The 23,353-nt window shown below is 45.7% G+C and overlaps 1 protein-coding gene across 1 annotated transcript in view; it reads left to right on the forward strand.

Moving 5' to 3' along the window:
* The window catches only part of LOC139416339 (semaphorin-3B-like), a 78,134-nt gene extending 68,982 nt beyond the window's left edge, over positions 1-9,152 (forward strand). Inside the window, exons 6-18 of the mRNA XM_071164858.1 lie at positions 52-145; positions 385-504; positions 1,841-1,983; positions 2,240-2,354; positions 2,532-2,601; positions 2,765-2,909; positions 3,128-3,347; positions 3,622-3,713; positions 4,004-4,045; positions 4,213-4,370; positions 5,241-5,296; positions 5,813-5,952; positions 6,084-9,152. Of these exons, the coding sequence (XP_071020959.1) occupies positions 52-145; positions 385-504; positions 1,841-1,983; positions 2,240-2,354; positions 2,532-2,601; positions 2,765-2,909; positions 3,128-3,347; positions 3,622-3,713; positions 4,004-4,045; positions 4,213-4,370; positions 5,241-5,296; positions 5,813-5,952; positions 6,084-6,587 (1,899 nt within the window). The 3' untranslated portion in view covers positions 6,588-9,152. The remainder of the gene's footprint in view (positions 1-51; positions 146-384; positions 505-1,840; positions 1,984-2,239; positions 2,355-2,531; positions 2,602-2,764; positions 2,910-3,127; positions 3,348-3,621; positions 3,714-4,003; positions 4,046-4,212; positions 4,371-5,240; positions 5,297-5,812; positions 5,953-6,083) is intronic.
* Positions 9,153-23,353: the final 14,201 nt, after the last annotated feature.

Consider the following 23,353-nt stretch of genomic DNA (forward strand, 5'->3'; position numbering starts at 1 on the left):
CCATCTCCTCCTACACACTGCCCCCCCCCCCCCCTTCTCTCTTGCCTCCAGGACCACGTGTTCAGGATTGACCCGTCCAAAATGGAGGATGGGAAAGGGAAGAGTCCATACGACCCCCGTCACCCTGCAGCCTCGGTGCTGATAGGTGAGCCCAGCCCCTCAGTCCCCCTCTCCGACGGAGTCGGTGGAAGTTGCTGATAGAGAGTCAAATCCTTTTCCTCCTCCTAACGGTTTAGAATGGGAAGTAGCCAGGTTAATCTGATCCTAGATCAGAGGTCCCTTTGGTGGTTCTAAATGGCACTGCAGTCACTTACACAGGTAGCATAGCAACTTCATGTTGTCCATAGCAACCTCATGTTGTTGTCCTCTCCTCCCGTCTCCAAGGTGACGAGCTGTATGCGGGCGTGGCCACTGACCTCATGGGTAGAGACTTCACCATCTTCCGCAGTCTGGGGGGACGACCCTCCATTCGCACCGAACAACACGACTCACGCTGGCTCAACGGTGAGTGTTTGTGTGTGTGTGTGTGTGTGTGTGTGTGTGTGTGTGTGTGTGTGTGTGTGTGTGTGTGTGTGTGTGTGTGTGTGTGTGTGTGTGTGTGTGTGTGTACTGTATGTCAAAGTGTGTGTGTGTACTGTATGTCAAAGTGTGTGTGTGTACCAATGTAAGTTAGTGTCGCGGATACTTTTCGGAAAATTCCTATGAGAGCACATTTGTCAGCATATCTCGGCCCGTGTCTGATTGTGTCTGTATCATGCGGTGCACTTGGAAAGTATTCAGACCCTTTGCTATGCGACTCGAAATTGAGCTCAGGTGCATCCTGTTTCCATTGATCCTCCTTGAGATGTTTCTACAACTTGATTGGGGTCCACCTGTAGTAAATTAAATTGATTGGACATGATTTGGATCGGCACACAACTGTCTATATAAGGTCCCACAGTTGACAGCGCATGTCAGAGCAAAAACCAATCCATGAGGTCGAAGGAATTGTCCATAGAGCTCAGAGACAGCTCTGGAGTTAGAGTTCCTCTGTGGAGATGGGAAAACCTTCCAGAAGGACAAGAATCTCTGCAGCACTCCACCAATCAGGCCTTTATGGTAGAGTGGCCAGTCGGAAGCCACTCCTATGTAAAAGAAACAAGATTCTCTGATCTGATGAAACCAAGACCTCTTTGGCCTGAATACCAAGAGTCACATCTGGAGGAAACCTGGCACCATCCCTACAGTGAAGCATGTTGGTGGTGGCAGCATCATGCTGTGAAGACGTTTTTCAGAGGCAGGGACCAAGGGAAAGATGAACAGAGCAAAGCACAAATAGATCCTTGATGAAAACCTGCTCCAGAGCGCTCAGGACCTCAGACTGAGGCGTAGGTTCACCTTCCAACAGGACAACGACCCTACGCACACAGCCAAGACAACGCAGGAGTGGCTTTGGGACAAGTCTCTGAATGTCCTTGAGTGGCCCAGCCAGAGCCCGGACTTGTACCCGATTGATCATCTCTGGAGAGACCTGAAAATAGCTGTGCAGCGACGCTCCCCGTCCAACCTGACAGAGCTTGAGAGGATTTGCAAGGAAGAATGGGAGAAACTGCAGGGAAGAATGGGAGAAGCTTGTAGCGTCATACCAAAGAAGACTCGAGGCTGTAACTGTTTTTATTTGCAACAATTTCCAAAAACCTGTTTTTGCTTTGTCATTATGGGGTATGATGTGTAGATTGATGAGGGGGAAAAAACGATTTAATCCATTTTAGAACAAGGCTGTAACGTAGCAAAATGTGGAAAAAGGGGTGCCTAATAAAATTCTTAGAGCTATAACCCTCGCTATGTCCTTCCCCACCAGAGCCTAAGTTTGTGGGTTCGTTCTGGGTGCCGGAGAGTGAGAACCCAGACGATGATAAGATCTTCTTCTTCTTCCGGGAGACGGCGGTGGAGGCTCAGGGCCTGGGGAAGTCCACCTACTCCCGTATCGGACAGCTCTGCAGGGTGAGAACGCCGCTCAGATTACACCGTGCCTGTATTACACCGTAGCTTAAAGTGTGGCGTATTGTAACGTAGCTAATATTATAGCCAAACACTCGTAACCTTTTCCTTAGGCTCTGGCGTACACATACGCTATGCTGTCTCAATGGCACTTTTTTTTTTGCGTACATAAAATTCTTTGATGTTTAAGTATGTGCGGCAATGATTTAGTATCACCGGAATGTTTACCTTTGAACTTTGGTCTATAATGTTGTTGCAGAATGATATGGGTGGCCAGCGTAGTCTGGTCAACAAGTGGACCACGTTCTTGAAGACTCGTCTCATCTGTTCTGTGCCGGGCAGTGACGGCAGTGACACGTACTTTGACGAGCTCCGTAAGTAGCCGCTACACTCCGAGTGCGTTATCTGATCCTAGCTGTCGCTCCAGGCCCCGCCAGAGCACGGGATTCAACCAATGAAGATTCATCTGAGCTAAATGGACAGAGCCGGAGGTTATGTTTGTGTTTCTCTGACCTTTGACCTCTACCCTCTGACCGGTGTTCCTCCCACAGGGGATGTGTTCCTGCTGCAGACCAAGGACAGGAAGAACCCTCTGGTCTACACTGTCTTCTCTACCTCCAGGTCAGAGTTCAAACCAGGGGATGGATTGAGTTATTGTGTGCTCTTGTGCTTGTGTGTGCATATGAGTGCTAGTGCATGTGTGTGTGTGTTTGTGTTCCTGACTGTGATTGTGTGTTTTATAGTAGGATATGTCTCTAACTGTGCGTCCCCTGCCTCCCAGCAGCAGTGTATTCAAGGGATCAGCCGTGTGTATCTACACCATGAATGACATCCGCAGGGCCTTCTTGGGGCCCTTCGCCCACAAAGAGGGTCCAAACTACCAGTGGGTCCCCTTCCAGGGCAAAGTCCCCTACCCACGCCCTGGCATGGTACGTAGCCTACATCAGTTCTGTAGGAATTTACTGAATAGGACATTTTAACATCAGTAGTTTAGCTCATTAACTATACTAACAATCACCATTGTGATAGCTATGTTTGGCCGATGTTAAACCCTGGGCTGAGCCCATGTGACCCTTCTTATCTCATAATAATCTTATAATAACCTCATAATAACCTCTCTGTACTGTTACCCTGTGTGACCCCTTAGTGCCCCAGCAAGACATTCGGCAGCTTCGAGTCCACTAAGGGTTTCCCTGACGACGTGATCCAGTTTGCCCGTCACCACCCTCTCATGTTTAACCCCGTGTACCCCTTGAACCGCCGGCCCGTCTTCCTGAGGACCAACGTAGACTACAGCTTCACCCAGATCGCCGTGGACCGGGTGGGCGCCGCAGACGGGCATTATGATGTCATGTTCATTGGCACAGGTAGCCACCTTACTCTTACAGGTGGCCGTGAAGATTCAAGCTTGGCCTGGTCCCAGATCTGCTTGTGCTCTCGACAACTCCATTTGCTGTCATTGTCGAGCCAAACAGCAGGAACAGACTGGCACCCAGGGTCATTCATGCCATCCACATGGCACTCTTGACCCTAGGATTCTATGTGTTATACTAAATAGAATGTATATAACTGAGCAGAGTGTATATTGAATATGGATGGATTGTGGGATCCAGTCTGAAACTCTGTGTGGGTGTGTCGCAGACAAAGGGACGGTGCTGAAAGTGATCTCTGTACCAAAAGAGAGCTGGAACAACATGGAGGACCTGCTACTGGAGGAGCTAGAGGTGTTCAAGGTGAGGGGGCCCCATCCATCGTTCTGCTGGCGTCAGAGGAGGCTGGTGGGAGGAGCAAGAGGAGGACTCATTGTGGTTGGAATGGAATACATTGAGCGCAGTCGAACGTGGTTTCCACGTGTTTGATATTCTTCCACGTATTCCATTTCAGCCTTGACACGGAGCCTGTCCTCCAATAACCCCTCCCACCAGCCTCCTCTGGCTTGTATGTGTATATTTAATGACATGCAAGTCTATGTTTACGTTTCTATTTAAGAGTGTGATACTTAACCGTTTATTCTGCTCTACAGGATGCCTCATCCGTCATCAACATGCAGATATCCTCAAAACGGGTAAGAGTCTCTTAAACCCTAACATATCATCTTAGGGGCTGCAGGGCAACAACTAGAAGCTAAAAGAGAACATGTGACCAGCTCTCTAACTGTAATTACAAGATGTTTAATATCAAGTCATTTGACTGTGGGCCACTAACATTCCTCCGCTCTCTCTCTGTCCACAGCAACAGCTGTATGTGGGCTCAGACACGGGTCTGGCCCAGGTTCCTCTGCATCGCTGCAGTATCTATGGGAAGGCCTGTGCTGAGTGCTGCCTGGCCAGAGACCCCTACTGCGCCTGGGACGGCACCTCCTGCACCCGCTACCTACCCAACACCAAGCGGTAAACAAATACACAAACTCAAACTTACGACCCAGCATGCTACCTACCCAACACCACACGGTAAACAAATACACAAACTCAAACTTACGACCCAGCATGCTACCTACCCAACACCACATGGTAAACAAATACACAAACTCAAACTTACGACACAGCATGCTACCTACCCAACGCCACACGGTAAACAAATACACAAACTCAAACTTACGACCCAGCATGCTACCTACCCAACACCACACGGTAAACAAATACACAAACTCAAACTTACGACCCAGCATGCTACCTACCCAACACCACATGGTAAACAAATACACAAACTCAAACTTGCGACCCAGCATGCTACCTACCCAACACCACATGGTAAACAAATACACAAACTCAAACTTACGACCCAGCATGCTACCTACCCAACACCACATGGTAAACAAATACACTAACTCAAACTTACGACCCAGCATGCTACCTACCCAACACCACACGGTAAACAAATACACAAACTCAAACTTACGACCCAGCATGCTACCTACCCAACACCACACGGTAAACAAATACACAAACTCGAACTTACGACCCAGCATGCTACCCACCCAACACCAAACAGTAAACACGCTAGTTATCCAACTGTTGAACCATAACCAGCTTCCTCCACCACCTTTAAAACTCACCAAACCTGATCCGCTATAACCAGCCAAATCTAAACAGCCCAAACCCTACTCATACAAACCCCAGCTGACCACACTCTTAGAAAAAAAGGGTTCCTAAATGGTTTTTTCAGCTGTCCCCATAGGAGAAACCTTTTTGGTTCCTGGTAGAACCCTAGTCACTATCATCCCAAGCGATCAGACAGACATATCTGTCCTTGTTCTCCAGGCGTTTCCGTCGTCAGGACGTGAGGAATGGAGACCCCAACACCCTGTGTTCAGGAGGTAAGACTCTTTCACTCTGCACTAAGTCTGAACTCAGGATTCACAAACTGAGCTCTGAACTCAGACTCATAAATCATGCTGATGTCAATGGGAGACTAGACAAACGTTTTAGTTACGCACTCGGATTTCGAGTTAGGATTCGGGAAACACTGTGCCAAGGAGCTAACTCTCTCTCCCATGCTCCCACCCAGAGAGGGCAGGGTGATTAGTGTGATTCTGTGCCATAATCTCTCTTTGGGCCGTATTAGACGAGTTACACAAACGGCATGACGTGACGATTCCACACAATTATGTCATATCGTGCTTGGTGAGGGTGTTGCGCAAGACAGGGAAAGGCCAGTGGGATTATCTTTGGCTGTGACAAGGGACAAAACGGCACACAATCACATGGTGATTGCCTTACACTTTTTCACTGCTTGGAATAATATGTTGGCCACCTCAAGACTGTAAAATAAATATACAATTGTAATCTCACATTAGCTCACGTTATCTGATGGTGTGTATCGCCCACTGTAGACCACCACAAGCACCGGGTGGCAGAGAGGAGGCTGTTCGGGGTGGAAGGGAGCAGCACCTTCCTTGAGTGTATCCCCAAATCCCTACAGGCCAGAGTGACCTGGACCTTCCAGAAACAACCCCACAACGCCAAGGAAGAGGTAAAAGGCAAAATCACAGTTAAGAGACATACTGTTTTTAACAGTATTCAAATGATTTTTGGTTCACATTGACTGTTTCAAGCTCTAATACTCCGCTGTGTGTGTTTCTGTCTGTGTGTGATGTCATCCAGCCGCGTCTGGATGACCGTGTGCTGCAGACAGAGCGGGGGCTGTTGGTGAGGAGGGTACTGAAGCGGGATGTGGGCCTCTACCAGTGCCACGCCATGGAGCACGGCTTCACCCAGACCCTACTGGGCATCACCCTGGAGGTAGTACCCTCCTCCTCCTCTTCCTCCCCGCCCGCCGACCCTCTCCTTCGATTGGACCCCCGCAGCGGAGGCGGCGGCCCACCTTCCACCAATCAGAAGCTGTGGTACCGGGACTTCATGCAGCTGGTGGACCACCCGAACCTCAGCACCGTGGATCAGATCTGTGAGCAGGTGTGGGCGCGCAAGAGCGCCCAATCGGACAAGAGCTTCCCGTCTTCTCCCGACAAACAGGCCCCGCCCATCGGTCCCGTGGTCCGTCCCCCTAACAAGAAGTGGAAGCATCTGCAGGACATCCGCAAGGGGAGGAACCGCCGAACCCACGACGGGAAACCCTCCCCACGAGCACCACGCAGCGCAGGGGAGTGACAACAGAGAGAGAGGAGAGAAAGAAGGAGAGAGACTGAGGGTGGCGAGAGAGGGAAGAGAAGGAAGAGGAAAAGAGAGAGACAGAGACTGATAGAGACCAAGGACTTCTGGAGGGTGTCAACACATACACAGCACCTCCTTCTTTGTGAATATTTATCTTCCGACACCCCACTAGCTACTGCCCCATTATGCTTCACTCTGCCCTGACCCCTGACCCCCGATTAGCTTATTATTCCCCCTATCTTAATTCTCTGTCCCAGCTCTCAATCCCTTTGGGTGTACTCTCCTGGAGAACTTCTGATGGAGACCTCACCTCTACAGAATAGACTAAACAGAGTCCCCAAGTTAAAAGATGGCTCAGTGTATGTCACTATATAACTGGAATTACAACTGGCTCGTAACCGGAATATCCGAATGGAAAAAGACACCCATACACACCACAGGAGGTTGGTGGCACCTTAATTAGGGAGGACGGGCTCGTGGTAATGACTGGAGTGGAATCAGTGGAACGGTATCAAACACGTGGTTTCCAATTGTTTGACGCCATTTCATTTGCTCCGTTTCCGGCCGTGTTTATGAGCCGTCCTCCCCTCTGCAGCCTCCTGTGATACACGTTTACAACCCGAGATGACAGTACCTTTGATGACACGGACTACAAATTGTGAGATGGGACAAAAACAATGGGCTCCGCAGACCTCCAAACGCACATTGGTCAACTTAGGTATAATCACATTTCACGTGATTTGCAAAGAGAGCATCACGTGGATGTGTGCTTTGTGACAGATGCAGGCTTTGATATTCTTTTTGTTTGGTCCAAACCACTACAGACAGGAGAAAGCACTACTGTCATTCCAGGGTATAGAGAGAGCTGTTACAATGAGGTGAGATTCTGAAGCAGAGAGAGAGAGAGAGAGAGAGAGTGTACAGGATCAACACAATGGTTCCATTGTGATTCTATTTTACAAAATGGCTGACAAGGTAGAGGAAGTGGGCGATGTTCTACCTGTGTGTTTATGGGGTGACAAGAAAAATGTTTTGTGTTTTATTTAGTCATTTATTAAAATGATCTGTGTGTATTTTCTGACTCGGATGACTTGTGTTGTGTACACATTTACATGGGGGGAGATGGTTGAGATGGTTCAAGTGACAGGCTGCACAACATCAATGTGGACGTGGCCAAACAATAGTGGGCTTTGAATAACGACGTCCCAACTTTGGGCAAAAAGCATGATATTTATATGTGAAAAGAAAACATCTCGATTCCATTCCAAATGGTACATACATGGTTCTTTTAGGCTTACACTGTTTGCCTAGGTAAATGATCAGTAGCTGTGTGTGTGCGTGCGTGCGTGCATGCATGCGTGCGTGCGTGCGTGCGTAAATAAACATCCCTCCCTCCTGTGCTGTGTCTGTAGGCCCATCTCTGAGTGTCAATTTTACAGCATGTCTTTGATGCCTTCAGTTCAGCGAAACACATTTGTCCTCGGTGAAATGGTGTGAGTAGATCGCCACCTAGCTTCCTTTCCATGTATAGGCCTGGTCCGTTGACTTCCTACGGTACGATTCAATACAGTCTGTTGTCGGCTTCTTAAAATAAAAACGTGCTTTAAATGTTTCTCCTTTTACCAGTGAAGTCTGTGAGAGCGTACAGATGTAAGGAATCCCGCATTTTATTTATAGCTGCTTAATAAAGGTGTAATTATTAACTTTTGAACGACTGAGGCCAATAAGTTAGGTGGGCTGTAGTTTTGTGCTCTCCAATTGCATGACCAAGGTTAGGGACTAGACGGTGCACAATGGAGACTTTGGCTGCCTATCTGAATGGCACTCAGGGCCCATAGGGTCCTGGTCAAAAGTAGTGCACCATATAGGGAATAGAGCGCCATTTGGGAGACACCCTTTGAGAGGCGAGAGGGTCTTGTGTTCAATATGTTCAATATGGTTATCCTATGTATTCATGTGCACAAATAAGCTGATATGTTGTGGTGGATATTTTTTTTTCTTTTCATGTAGAGACTTGGGGCTCTATTCAATCTGTATCGATGAAGCGTTACAGAATGCGCGACAGAAACCTAAAGGCGATTTCCAATTGAGGTGACAGTGTTTACTGTGAACGCAGTCTCTGCTAATGCGGGGACGTTGCTTTTAAATTGAAATCAAGCTGTCACGCTAAACTACAGCCTTACCGATTGATTAGAGCCCTTGCAGTTGTTCTGCAAAAGCTATCATCATTCAAAAAAACACTCGGTAAATGTTGATCCGGTTGTCCAATTAGCATCATTGTTCTTCACGCTGCCCTCCAACCGCTGATCCTTTCTATTCCATGCTATGTTACGCACCCCAACTGCGTGTGTGCGCGCGTGTGTGCGTGCGTGTGCGTGTGTGTGTGTTTGGAGGAAAGGAGAGCTCTTTACATTTTGGCTTAGGGGGAGAGGTAGTCTGTAGAAACAGTTCAAAGTTCAGAGGCCAAAGTTGACATGGTGCACTGTATTACTTCCAGAGTTCTTTGTGGATTGTTGTGCCGGATTGTTTTTGATTAACACAATAAAGTGCCCAGTTACTTTACGTCTGAGTAGTTTATTGTCATATGGCATAGCTTAACATCTACTGTTTTATACACTACTGAGTATTACAGCACAACGATGGCTGCATTCACACAGGCAGCCCATTTCCTATATTTTTTTCACTTATTGTTTTTTTTTTTGTGGAATCAGATCTGCACTGAAAAGTAAATTATGTGAAAAAATCTAATGTGATTGGTCAAAAGACCAATTAGTGGGGAAAACATCAGAATTGGGCTGCCTGTGTAAACGCAGTCTATGGTCTTCAGGCTTGCTGCCTTGTGTTAATGGACAACAAGGATGACATTCCTATTTCGTACACAGGGTGGCGTCACTGTATTTACAGAGAGTTGGGGAATGTACTCTGGAAATATAGTTTATCAAGCTACCAGGCCCGTTCCAGCCGATCACATTTGACAAGTCACCGCCCTTCAGTGTGTTGCATTATGGGGAAAAAAATTGTCCGACTGCATGAACTTTACAAAAATCATGTGATCAAAAATCATGAAGTTGACTGCAAGTTTCTGCAGTTTCACTCCACCGACTTCATCCTGCAGCCATAGCTTGCGTTGTGGGAGGCGTTGTTGTCAACCAATTCTTCTTTTTTTTGAATCACGCAGGCGTGACCAAATACATGACTGAAACCAGTGGATATATAGTGGATATATACAAATGAATGTGATGTTTGAGGCTCTCTCTTACTAATTGAGTGTACAATGTACACACATAAGATTTCAGTTTGTGATTGTGTGATATAGGGGTTACGATTTTTTTAAAAAATACATATATATAAACAACGGCAGTGCCTGTTGGAAAACCACATTAGTGTCTAAGTTTCGGCTGTCGCAGATGCACGTTCCCCGACTTCACTCCTCGACTACCACTCAGACACACCCAGTGACTTCACACTTGGAAGAAGTCAAACTACACTACATCTACCCTTAAGAAGAAAATAGTTGACTGAAGTTGCCGAAAAGGAAAGGAAATTCTTGCCTACTTCACCCATGTTTAGCTACACTGCTACATGGCAACAACAAAAAAAGTAATTAACCACTGAAAATACCTACCTAGGTTTGAATTTAGTTCAACTTCCACTGAGCTACTGCAAAATGTAGTTAAATCACTAGTTGAATTATATGTAGGTCACTACTCCCCAACACTGTTAACAGAAGAGAGGTTGACTGTTGACTGTACTGTGAGGAACTGTGAGTCCCTTTAGACTCACCTCTCCCCATTATCTACAAACAAATCTGTGCTGTCATGTCCCCCAACACCTTACATCCCACCACTGCCCCTTAACCTTTCATAGTACTGGCTCCCTGACATTCTCCAGGAGGGGCTGCTGTGGGAAAGGGAGGGGGGGGGGGTAGTGGAGCAACCATCCAAACATTATGACTCACATTCTTCATAGAAACATCACAATGACCCTGCTGTCACCGCTGAACCCAACTTTTCCCAGTTTGGAATGTTCATGCCCATGCGACATACAGCCACGAGCGCGTGCACACACATGCACGGACGCACGCACATACACACACACACACACACACACACACACACACACACACACACACACACACACACACACACACACACACACAGAATGCAGTTATAAACACATGCATTACTCAAACTGGGAACCCATTAGCCCCCCTCTGTGTCCCTTACTCTGCTTGTTAGTAGAGCAGGGATCGGTATGTATGTATGTACTCATGGGCCGGGGGGTCCGTGGGGTCCTAGGACCAGCAGGCCTAATTGAGGACTCATTTCCGCAGGGTTACAGAGGGGCTTAGATTAACATGCAGGTGAGTACCTCATGCCCCCCCACCTGAGAACAATTATGGGGCACACTCGGGGAGGCAAACAGCCCCCCCCCCCCCCCCCCCCCCCAACATACCTCTTCTAAACGTTTTTACAATTCTACAGCTGATATGCCACACTGGTTAAAATAGGACAGTAAGTGCCTGTTTCAGTGATCCTAAGAGAAAGCTAACTACATCATGAAGTAATTGCACCTTGATTTGTATTTAACCTTTATCTGAACAAATTCTTCTTGACAATGACGGCCTACCAAGAGGCAAAAAGCCTCCTGTGGGGATAGGGGCTGAGATTTTTTTAAAAGCAGGACAAAACACATCTCACGACAAAAGAGACACCACAACAACATGAAGAGAGACCTAAGACGACAACATACTATATGTAGCATGGCGGCAGCACAACTTGACAACACAACACGGTAGCAACACAACATGACAACAACACAACATGACAACAACCCAACATGGTAGCAACACAACATGACAACATGGTAGCAGCACAAATGTGGTACAAACATTGCGAGGCACAGACAGCAAAAAGGTAGAGACAACAATACATCACGTGAAGCAGCCACACGTGTCAGTGTGATCGAGTCTTTGAATGTAGAAATGGAGATAAAACTTTCCAGTTTGAGTGGGTTTTTTGCAGCTTGTTCCAGTCGCTAACTGCAGCGAACTGAAAAGAGGAGTGACCCAGGGATGTGTGTGCTTTGGGGACCTTATACCGGAATGTGACTGGCAGAACGGGTGCTGTATGTGGAGGATGAGGTTTGCAGTAGGTATCTCAGAAAGGGGGGAGTGAGGCCTAAGAGGCATCAATCAGTGAGGCTTGCGCTAGGTATGCAGAGATGACCTGTTTACAGAGGACTATAGTGTGCAGTGATATATCCTATAAGGAGCATTGGTGGAAAATCTGATCGCAAAACGGTAAAGAACATCTAGCCACTACAGAGCACCCTTACCTGCCGATCTATAAATTATGTCTCCGTAATCTAGCATGGGTAGGATGGTCATCTGAATCAGGGTTAGTTTGGCAGCTGGGGTGAAAGAGGAGCAATTATGATAGAGGAAACCAAGTCGAGATTTAACCTTAGCCTGCAGCTTTGATATGTTCAAAGTACTCCAAAGTACTTGCAAGCTTGCTGGACAAAACAAAAGCTCTGTTGTAGAGCCGGGGTGTCAAACTCATTCCATAGAGTGCCTAGTGTCTGCAGGTTTTAGTTTTTTCCTTTCAATTAAGACCTAGACTATCAGGTGTGGGGAGTTCCTTAATAATTAGTGACCTTAATTCATCAATCAAGTACAAGGGAAGAGCGAAAACCCGCAGACATTCGGCCCTCCGTGGAATGAGTTTGACACGTGTTGTAGAGCGTTCAACACAACATTTAGGGACGAGCTGAGTATAAGGCTGCATCATATGCATGTAAATGGCTTGTACTGCCTGAGCTATGTTGTTTATGTAAATTGAGAAGAGCGTGGGGCCTAGGATCGAGCCTTGGGGTACTCCCTTGGTGACAGGCAATGGCTGAGACAGCAGATGTTCTGACTTTATACAGTGCACTCTTTGAGAGAGGTAGTTAGCAAACCAGGCCAAAGACCCCTCAGAGACACCAATACTCCTTAGCCGACCCACAGGAATGGAATGGTCTACCATTTAAAAAACTTCGGTCAAGTCAATAAAAATAGCAGCACAACATTTCTTACAGTCAAGGGCAGTGGTAACATCATTTAGGACCTTTACGGTAGCAGTGACACATCCATAACCTGAGCAGAAACCAGATTGTATACCAGAGAAAATACTATAGACATCAAAATAGCCAGTCAGTTGATTATTAACAAGTTTTTCCAACACTTTGATAAACAGGGTCAGCTTGATCTCCCCCTATAAATAAAGGACTCATCATTATGATGGCACTGTTGCTATGGCACATGATTACAACTACTGCCCTAAATGTATACATTAAGAATAATTGAAAACATCCTATCAAAAAATATATTTTGGCTTTCTGCTTTAGCAGGCAGAGGGGGAAACTTTAGTGCCATGTTCTGTGAGTCCTTCACTGGGCCGTTGGAGCATTGTCCAGGAGAGCCATCTCCTCATCTCAGCTCTCAGCTTCCTGGCCTGGCACATCATCCCCTCAATCCCACAGGCATATGATATATATAGAGAGAGACAGAGCGAGTGAGAGATGGAGAGAGAGAGAGAGTCATCTGGCAGAGAGACAGAGGGGACTGAGGCAAGTGACTTCTACATCCAGCAGTCATCCTAGACACAGAAGAATCACGACATCTCTGTCTCTCACGCAATTATTTAATCACTGTGCTTCACTGCCTGAGGAGAGGCCAAGTCTCTTCATTGACTGTGTATTACTCACTGGTTCTCCATGACTTTTTAGTGTAGCTTACTTACTTGTTGCTTACTTGTTACTTGTAGCTTACTTGCTTATTGTTGTTGTTTTTTTTAATTACTCAAAGAGCCAATAAGTGAGAGTGGATGGACTAGGAAATGTGCTGAGCTGGTTTATATGTGATTTGAATGTTGGGTGCGGACATGTAAACGTGCGTTTCAGTGTGTATCCATGGGTTTAATTAAATGTGCAGTCTGAGTCAGTGACGTGCAGGCAGGGTAGGCAGTGCTTACCCTGTGTTATTCAAATAAAAAATAAAATATGATTCGTGTGGTTTTTATGCTAGAATTCTCCAAATGTGCTAAAACTGCATTAACTTCTTGGATATAGGGGGCGCTATTTTAATTTTTGGATGAAAAACGTTCCCGTTTTAAACAAGATATTTTGTCACAAAAATATGCTCTACTATGCATGTAATTGACAGCTTTGGAAAGAAAACACTCTGACGTTTCCAAAACTGCAAAGATATTGTCTGTGAGTGCCACAGAACTGATGTTACAGAAAAAAACCCAGATAAAAATACAATCAGGAAGTGCCGCATTTTTTGAAACCGCCTCATGGCAATGACTCCTTATATGGCTGTGGAGGAGCTAGGAGTCAGCTTACCTTTTCCACGTTTTCCCCAAGGTGTCTGCAGCATTGTGACGTATTTGTAGGCATATCATTGGAAGATTGACCATAAGAGACTACATTTACCAGGTGGTCGCTTGGTGTCCTCCGTTGCAATTATTGCGCAATCTCCAGGTGCAGAGTTTTTCCGTTTGCTTCTGATGACAAGAGAACTGCCACCACTGATAGATTATTGAATAGATATGTGAATAACACCTTGAGGATTGATTCTAAACAACGTTTGCCATGTTTCTGTCAATATTATGGAGCAAATTTTGAAAAAAGTTTGGCGTTGTAAGTGACTGCATTTTCCGGTATTTTTCTTAGCCAAACGTGATGAACAAAACGGAGCTACACAAATCATCTTTTTGGAAAAAATTAACATTTGCTATCTAACTAAGAGTCTCGTCATTGAAAACATCCGAAGTTCTTCAAAGGTAAATTATTTTATTTGAATGCTTTTCTTGTTTTTGTGAAAATGTTGCCTGCTGAATGCTAGGCTTAATGCTATGTTTGGCTATCAATACTCTTACACAAATGCTTGTGTAGCTTTGGTTGAAAAGCATATTTTGAAAATCTGAGATGACAGTGTTGTTAACAAAAGGCTATGCTTGTGTATCAATATATTTATTTCATTTCATATGCGATTTTCATGAATAGGAAACGTTGCGTTATGGTAATGAGCTTAAGGCTATGATTATGCTCCCGGATACGGGATTGCTCGACGCTAGAGGTTAAAACCTCAGGATAAGTGCCACAGTATTCATTCCTTCCTTTCCAGCCATTCGAATCGATTCAAATCGTTGACACGCACAGCTGTCCTTGACTCCAGTCACTGCTGATGGACTGGGTCAGCGTAGGCGTCGCTGCTTTGCCTCGCTTGAAGTAGCTCCATTCGTTGCATTGAGACGATTTATTCATATATCACAAAAACAACCTGACAAATGGACACTATGCCGCACCTGAAAATGTCTCCAGGTTGTAGGGATCGAAGAGCGCAACGTCGACTATAAATACACAGGAGCTCCTCACTTTATTCATGACAGGCGACCACCATCTCCCTCACTGCCAGCTGTCGGGTGAACAGTGAGGACTGGACGTTCTACTTGTCTGAAAAGTCATTACCAATTACATTTTTCTTTTACCCAGACTTGGACATTTACCTTTGGACGTACTGGGAATGGGGATTCTCCTGCCACTCAATGCGGGCCAGAGCCTTGACTTCTACACGATGGATGCGACTGACTACAACAATTTTACTTGCGTGGCTGCATGGGGGTGCACTCTCACGGGATGATTCTGCTCTCCGACCGTCTGGATGCCTTGATGGATGAAACGGCCTGCCTGTTCGCTGAGTGGGAGATACTGTTTCTTTGTGTGTGACTTTTTGTGTCAGTTTGAAAATGGAATAAAATGAGGCATTGGGGATGCGCCTTCCATATGAAAGTGGGCCTGCTGTTTGCATGCAGAATTACATCAATGACAAGGGGTCTGCTGTGTCTTCCACAATGCTGTCACTGAGAGTTCACCCTGAAGGAAAGACAAATGGACTTAATTTGCAAGTAAAGGGAAGCCTAAATGCATTTCCTTTGCAATTTGCCGGTTATGCTACTGTTGAATGAAGCTGAGAATACAGAACATCCCTTTGATGCATTTGATTTATCAAGCTAGAATTTTGTTTTAGAGCTTTTTTGACGTTTGGAACGGCATTTTTCAGTCATTTCAATTGTTGATATGGAAATGTCAGTAGAACCTTCTTTATCATGCAGCCAGGTCATTCAATTTGTCCTGTGGGCGTCGGACAACCGTCCACTAGGGGCAACAGTGAGCGATATTACCATCAAGTTGGCTTGGGTTTTGCTAGGGTGATGTGGATGGGCCATGAGTCTGGATCAGAAGGTTGTGTGTTCGATCCCAGTCGTGGACACTGCTTTTTTTATTTTTGTGTTTAACCCTTTCCCAAACCTTAACACTTAACCTTAACCATTCAGAATGAGTGCCTAAACTTAATGTTTTAAACCTTTCCCAAACCTTAACCCTAACCTTAACCATTCGGAATGAGTGCCTAAACCTAACCGTTAACGTTTGGAGAACATGGATGAATGGCTAATTCTGCAGTGACACTGTGAGAACTTGTTTTTATTATGTGTGTGTAATAATATTTCACATAATAATAATTGTATTGTGTGTGTGTGTGTGTGTGTGTGTGTGTGTGTGTGTGTGTGTGTGTGTGTGTGTGTGTGTGTGTGTGTGTGTGTGTGTGTGTGTGTGTGTGTGTGTGTGTTTGCGTGTATGTGTGTGTGTGTGTGTGTGTGTTTGTGTGTGTGTGTGCATTGGAAGAATTGTTAATCTGTTTGTGTTGCAAACTATTCAGTTAACCCACGACTGCGTGGCGACCCACGACTCCAACACCGACATTAAGTTTGCCAACTACACAACGGTGGTAGGCCTGATCACCGACAATCATGAGACAGCCAGAGACCTGGCAGTGTGGTACCAGGACAACAACCTCTCCCTCAACGTGATCAAGACAAAAGAGTACGCCCCCATTCACATCACTGGGGTTATAGTGGAGCAGGTCGAGAGCTCTAAGTTCCTTGGTGTCCAAATGACCAACAAACTGTCATGGTCCAATCACACCAAGACAGTCGTGAAGAGGGCACTACAACGCCTATTCCCCTCAGGAGATTGAAAAGATCTGTCATGGGTCTTCAGCTCCTCAAAAAAGTTATACAGCTGCACCATCGAGAGCATTATCGCCTGGTATGGCAACTGCTCGGCATCCAACCACAAGGCGCTACAGAGGGTCGTGCGTACGGCCCAGTACATCACTGGGGTCAAGCTTCCTGCAATCCAGAACCTCAATACCAGGCGGTGTCAGAGGAAGGCCCTAAAAATTGTCAAAGACTCCAACCTCGCAAGTCATAGACTGTTCTCTCTGCTAACGCACTGCAAACAGTACCGGAGTACCAAATCAAATCAAATCAAATTTTATTTGTCACATGCACATGGTTAGCAGATGTTAATGTGAGTGTAGCGAAATGCTTGTGCTTCTAGTTCCGACAATGCAGTAATAACCAACAAGTAATCTAGCTAACAATTCCAAAACTACTACCTTATAGACACAAGTGTAAGGGGATAAAGAATATGTACTTAAAGATATATGAATGAGTGATGGTACAGAGCGGCATAGGCAAGATACAGTAGATGGTATTGAGTGCAGTATATACATATGAGATGAGTATGTAAACAAAGTGGCATAGTTAAAGTGGCTAGTGATACATGTATTACATAAAGATACAGTAGATGATATAGAGTACAGTATATACATATACATATGAGATGAATAATGTAGGGTATGTAACATTATATTAGGTAGCATTGTTTAAAGTGGCTAGTGATATATTTTACATCATTTCCCATCAATTCCCATTATTAAAGTGGCTGGAGTTGAGTCAGTGTGTTGGCAGCAGCCACTCAATGTGGCTGTTTAACAGTCTGATGGCCTTGAGATAGAAGCTGTTTTTCAGTCTCTCGGTCCCAGCTTTGATGCACCTGTACTGACCTCGCCTTCTGGATGATAGCGGGGTGAACAGGCAGTGGCTCGGGTGGTTGTTGTCCTTGATGATCTTTATGGCCTTCCTGTGACATCGGGTGGTGTAGGTGTCCTGGAGGGCAGGTAGTTTGCCCCCGGTGATGCGTTGTGCAGACCTCACTACCCTCTGGAGAGCCTTACGGTTGTGGGAGCCGTACCAGGCGGTGATACAGCCCGACAGGATGCTCTCGATTGTGCATCTGTAGAAGTTTGTGAGTGCTTTTGGTGACAAGACAAATTTCTTCAGCCTCCTGAGGTTGAAGAGGCGCTGCTGCGCCTTCTTCACGATGCTGTCTGTGTGGGTGGACCAATTCAGTTTGTCTGTGATTTGTACGCCGTCCAAATGGCTCCTTAACCCCTAAGCCATAAGACTACTGAACAGTTCATCAAATGGCTCACTTTATCCCTACTTACATGTACATATTACCTCAATTACGTTGACTAACCTCTACCCCTGCACATTGACTCGGTAACTAAACCCCCTGTATATAGCCTCGTTACTGTTATTTTATTGCGTAACTTTTTTTAAATTTAGTAGATAGTAAATATTTTCTTCAAACTGCGTTGTTGGTTAAGAAGGGCTTGTAAAGTAAGCATTTCACAGTAAGGAAATAAAACGTATTTCCGCCATCGGAGAAATTCAAAGCTAACGCTTGTGTGTCTTGGCTACATTGGTATTTACATTTGGTGAACATTGTTTGTCAGTTTCATTAAATAGCCTATGTCCCTCTGGTTGTTGGCGCTATCTGTTGCATGGTGAACTTGGGCTTATCAAGGTTTATTTGTGAGTAAATCTGCCTTTGATAATAGCCTGTGCCCACCGACATCCCCGCACGTCACTGGTCTTGAATGAGTCCCACCGGCCTCTCTGGTTAAGTTAAAGAGAGAACCAGTGTTCAGCGGCACGTTGTGCACCTGGACCAAACTTCCCACAGGCCTCTCTGACAGTTTTTATAACGTGACAGAAAGCTTTATTTTCCTCTCAATGCTTAACCTGGACGCATGAATGCCATCAAACCTAAGCAGGAAAAAACCCTGGAAAATCTCTCACTCTCCCTCTCATTCACTCACTTGTGTATTGTAACAACTACTTAACAACCCCCCCCCCCCCCCCCCCACCCACCCACCCACCCACACACAGCTATACAAAGGGAGTGACCATGCAGCAACAGGTCTAATGATTAATGGTTCTAATTAGCATTAATTACCTCCCTCTTGTTGGAGTGATTAACCCCATTGTGTGGTGTTGGGGAGAGTGTTGACATAAAGGAGACAGGGTTTCAGTGTCAGCCTTCTCTCAGTCCACTCCCCTCTCCAAGCCCTGGGCTTTGAGCAGCACTGACGGATCTCTGCCCAACAAGAGCTCATACGTTCCCTTTGAAATTCAGTGGATAAATTCAGTATAAATGCAGTTATAAATGCAGATTGGTTAAGGTTAGGGCTATGGTTTGGGAAAGGCTTAAAACAAAACAAAAATTGAAAAAAAACGACTTGCTATTTGCAAGTATTCTCATGGCTTGCTAGAGCATTGTGAAGCGGCTGCACAGTGGTCTAAGCGAGTTCACGCCCAGTGCTGGGCAATTCTTATTTTTATTTTTTAGTGAGCATCGAGGTAGGCATGTATTGACGTTCCCAGGACCTTTTCAAACATCCAAAATCCAAGTCTACTTCTAGTGATCAGGCTGCTCTGCCGCCCGCTGCAACGCCACACAACCCAAACCACAACAGAAAGTGTTTCTTCAAAAAACAAACAGGGAGAGGTGGGCAGAGAGCGAGGGAGGAGAGGGAGGAGAGGAGAGTACAAAGAGCAGAGTGTGTGGGGGGGGAGAGAGGCCGGGGAGAAGCATGAGGGTGCTTACACAGCCGCCAGAGCAGTTTACACAGAACGGATGGAAACCTTACCTCAAATTACCACTTTAAATGATTCTGTTTCGTTTGGGCTTGAACAACATTATCTTAAAGGATCGTATGGATGAGCTGCTGAATAGATGTTAGTTGGTGGGGGAGGGGGTAATGTCATGGGAAATAATGTGGTGTCATCCAGCTGTCTGCTTCTCTGTGATATGGAGTATTTGTGGTCTCATCTCTGAGGGTTAGGTACAGACCACCGACCTGGTCTCAGAGCATTTCGTTTTATGCTGTACGTTAATCCATCTATCTTGAATGATATGTTACGTTTCGTGTGGGATGTATTCATTTGTGGATGTCCATCACCCATTTTGTATGATATGTTATTATAATATTTTACAAATTCTAGTTAGGTGGCTTAGGAGTTAGGTTAAAGGGTAAATGGTTGAGGTTAGGGGAAGGGTTAACTCACAGGGTTAAGGTAAGGGTTAGGGTTAGGGGAAGGGTTAGCTAAGTAGTTACAAAGTAGCTAAAAAGTAGTAAGTAGTTGAAAAGTTGCTAATTAGCTAAAATGATAAAGTTTTCTGTGATGAGATTCAAACTCGCAACCTTTGGGTTGCTAAACATTCACATTATACGCCGACCCATCCATTCTACTGTAGTTTTTGCTTTAAGTAACCATCTGTCTTATGTAACCATATCAAACGTAACATATCCCGGACATACATTTACTATGTTACACCACATGACCAAAAGTATGTGGACACCTGTCCGTCGACTATCTCATTCCAAAGTCAGGGGCATTAATATGGAGTTGGTCCCCCCCTTTGCTACTATGACAACCTCCACTCTTCCGGGAAGGCTTTCCACTAGGAACATTGCTGTGGGGACTTACTTCCATTCAGCCACAAGACCATTAGTGAGGTCGGGAAACTCTGTTGGGCGATTAGGCCTGGCAGTCGGTCGTTCCAATCCATCCCAAAAGTTCCAATCTCAACAAACCATATCTGTATGGACCTTGCTGTGTGCACGGGGGCATTGTCATGTGGAAACAGGAAAGGGCCTTCCCAAACTGATGCCACAAAGTTGGAAGCAGCGAATAATCTAGAATGTCATTGTATGCTGAAGCATTAAGATTTCCCTTCACCAGAACTAAGAGGCCTAGCCCGAACCATGAAAGACAGCCCCAGACCATTATTCCTCCTCCACCAAACTTTACAGTTGGCACTATGCATTCGGGCAGGTAGCGTTCTCCTAGCATCTGCCAAACCCAGATTTGTCCATCGGATTGACAGATGGTGAAGCATGATTCATCACTCCAGAGAATGCTTTCCCACTACCCCAGTGTCCAATGGCAGCCATGGAAACCCATTTCATGAAGCTCCCGACAAACAGTTCTGCTGAAGTTGCTTCCAGAGGCAGTTTGGAACTCGGTAGTGAGTGTTGCAACCGAGGGCAGTCCCATTCTGTGAGCTTGTGTGGCCTACCACTTCGCGGCTGAGCCGTTGTTGCTCCTAGACGTTTCCACTTCACAATAACAGCACTTACAGTTGACCGGGGCAGTTCTAGCAGGGCAGAAATTTGACGAACTGACTTGTTGGAAAGGTGGCATCCTATGGCGGTCACTGAGCTCTTCAGTAAGGCCATTCTACTGCCAATGTTTGTCTATGGAGATTGCATGGCGGTGGCCTCAATTTAATACAACTAATATTTTCTCCTGTATGGAACTGTACGGTGGATAGACTAAATTGGCACCCACTCTCAGAGAAAGTTGCATTCTCTAACTATCCATTCCACCAATGACTTCACCTTTGTGCAGTGATGTACTTTTCAAAGCTATACAAACTCTGTGCTGCTTTTCGCTCCATTGAACTGTGCTGTGTAAAGTAGACAGAGCAGGGCAGTGTGTTTGAGCTACTGTAATAGATTTGACAGGAAGATATGGCTATTGTGGACAATGCTTACGGCAGTGCCCACACCCACAGGAAGGAAGTAGCAGGAGAACGTGATGCTCTGAACTGGACACATCCTGTGACTACAATGAAGAACGCTTAAGTGAGCTGTGACGACACTGACGTGGGGGAAATGATTTTAATCATAAGCCATTCATTATAAAATCTCTGAAACTGGAAACACTTATCTCCCTCACTAGCTTTAAGCACCAACTGTCAGAGCAGCTCACAGATTACTGCACCTGTACATAGCCCACCTATAATTTAGCCCAAACAACTACCTCTATCCCTACTGTATTTAATTTATTTATTTTGCTCCTTTGCACCCCATTATTTTTATTTCTACTTCTACGCACATTCTTCCATTGCAAATCTACCATTCCAGTGTTTTATTTGCTATATTGTATTTACTTTGCCACCATGGCCTTTTTTGCCTTCACCTCCCTTATCTCACCTCATTTGCTCACATCGTATATAGACTTGTTTATACTGTACTATTGACTGTATGTTTGTTTTACTCCATGTGTAACTCTGTGTCGTTGTATGTGTCGAACTGCTTTGCTTTATCTTGGCCAGGTCGCAATTGTAAATGAGAACTTGTTCTCAACTTGCCTACCGGGTTAAATAAAGGTGAAATAAATAAAATAAAATGCAATTAATTAACGCTGAATTCAATCCATATCGCCGAAGTGTCGCGGAAGACCCGAGGGTAAAATGTAAAGATCATTTCCCATTGAGCCGACATATGCAGTGTTTACCGTGAATGCAGTCTCCACTATAGCCATATTGCCTTTAATTGTCAATTGCGCTATTGGTGGCTGTGTTGTTGCTCAGATGGTGCAGTTATCACAGGACTGGAGTCACACACTGCCTGTTCCTGCTCTCTCACTATACCCAGCCTGCAGCCCACTTTGGTCATTATTCCTGAGAAAACACACGCACGTGCACACGCACGTGCACACGCACACGCGCACGCCACACGCACAGGGTCCCACTCGGGTGATTAACTGACTCCTGATGGACCCAAGGTGCCCTGTTCCCTAAACAGGAAGAGAACAGGAAGTGGGTCATAAGTGTGTGTGACGGTAAACAACCCGCCGACAGTATTTGTGTTGTCTAATCGACTTCCTGTAAGAGAATTTAGTCAGGCGATGTTTACCTCCAATACGCTGTCTAATGGACCAGGTGCTATGGTTGTTGTTCTGGTTCACCGGAGGGCTCCACGGAGGACGCTCGGTTCGCAGTATACTGACTACCAGTCTCATGCACTGAGAGATTCCCATATTGGCCCAGGACACATGCATGTCAGTAAATTACAAGAGTTCTTCCCAGTAAGACATGTCCTAGGAAGAATGAAATTGCGAAAAATGATCAATGATCAATGGTGAATGTACAGCCAAAATGTGTCATTATCGGTACGAAAAGCTCCGCCTCAGCAATAGTTGCACAGCATGAGGTTTTCTATCGAAGGCACTGAGATGTTGGGAAATAATTACAGAGTTGGGTTAGGATTGTGTGGTTGATGTGTGATGAAGACAGAGCTGAGATGGCCACAACAATGTTGGTCTCTACCACAGGAGGTTGGTGGCACCTTAATTGGGGAGGACGGGGATTGTGTGCAATGGCTGGAGAGGAATGGGTGGAATGGTATCAATGTTTTCCATGTGTTTGATGCCATTCCATTCGCTCCCTTCCAGCCATTATTGTGAGCCGTCCTCCCCTCAGCAGCCTCCACTGGTCTCTACTGAGAACCAAAGTAAATGTATGTGGTCAGATTGGCCATGTGTAGATGACCACAATATGTTGGTCTGGTCTCGACAGACAGCCAAAGTAATGTAAGTGGTCAAATGAATAATAACTACAGTCGACCATAGAGACTGATGCCATAATGCTGTACAGTAGGAATGTTTTGCTCATGCATGACCACAGTGTTAATAATGGAACAGATTGAGAGAGTGCGTAGGAGCTGTCCACAG

Source organism: Oncorhynchus clarkii, chromosome 9 (assembly GCF_045791955.1).
Source record: "Oncorhynchus clarkii lewisi isolate Uvic-CL-2024 chromosome 9, UVic_Ocla_1.0, whole genome shotgun sequence".
NCBI lineage: Eukaryota > Metazoa > Chordata > Actinopteri > Salmoniformes > Salmonidae > Oncorhynchus > Oncorhynchus clarkii.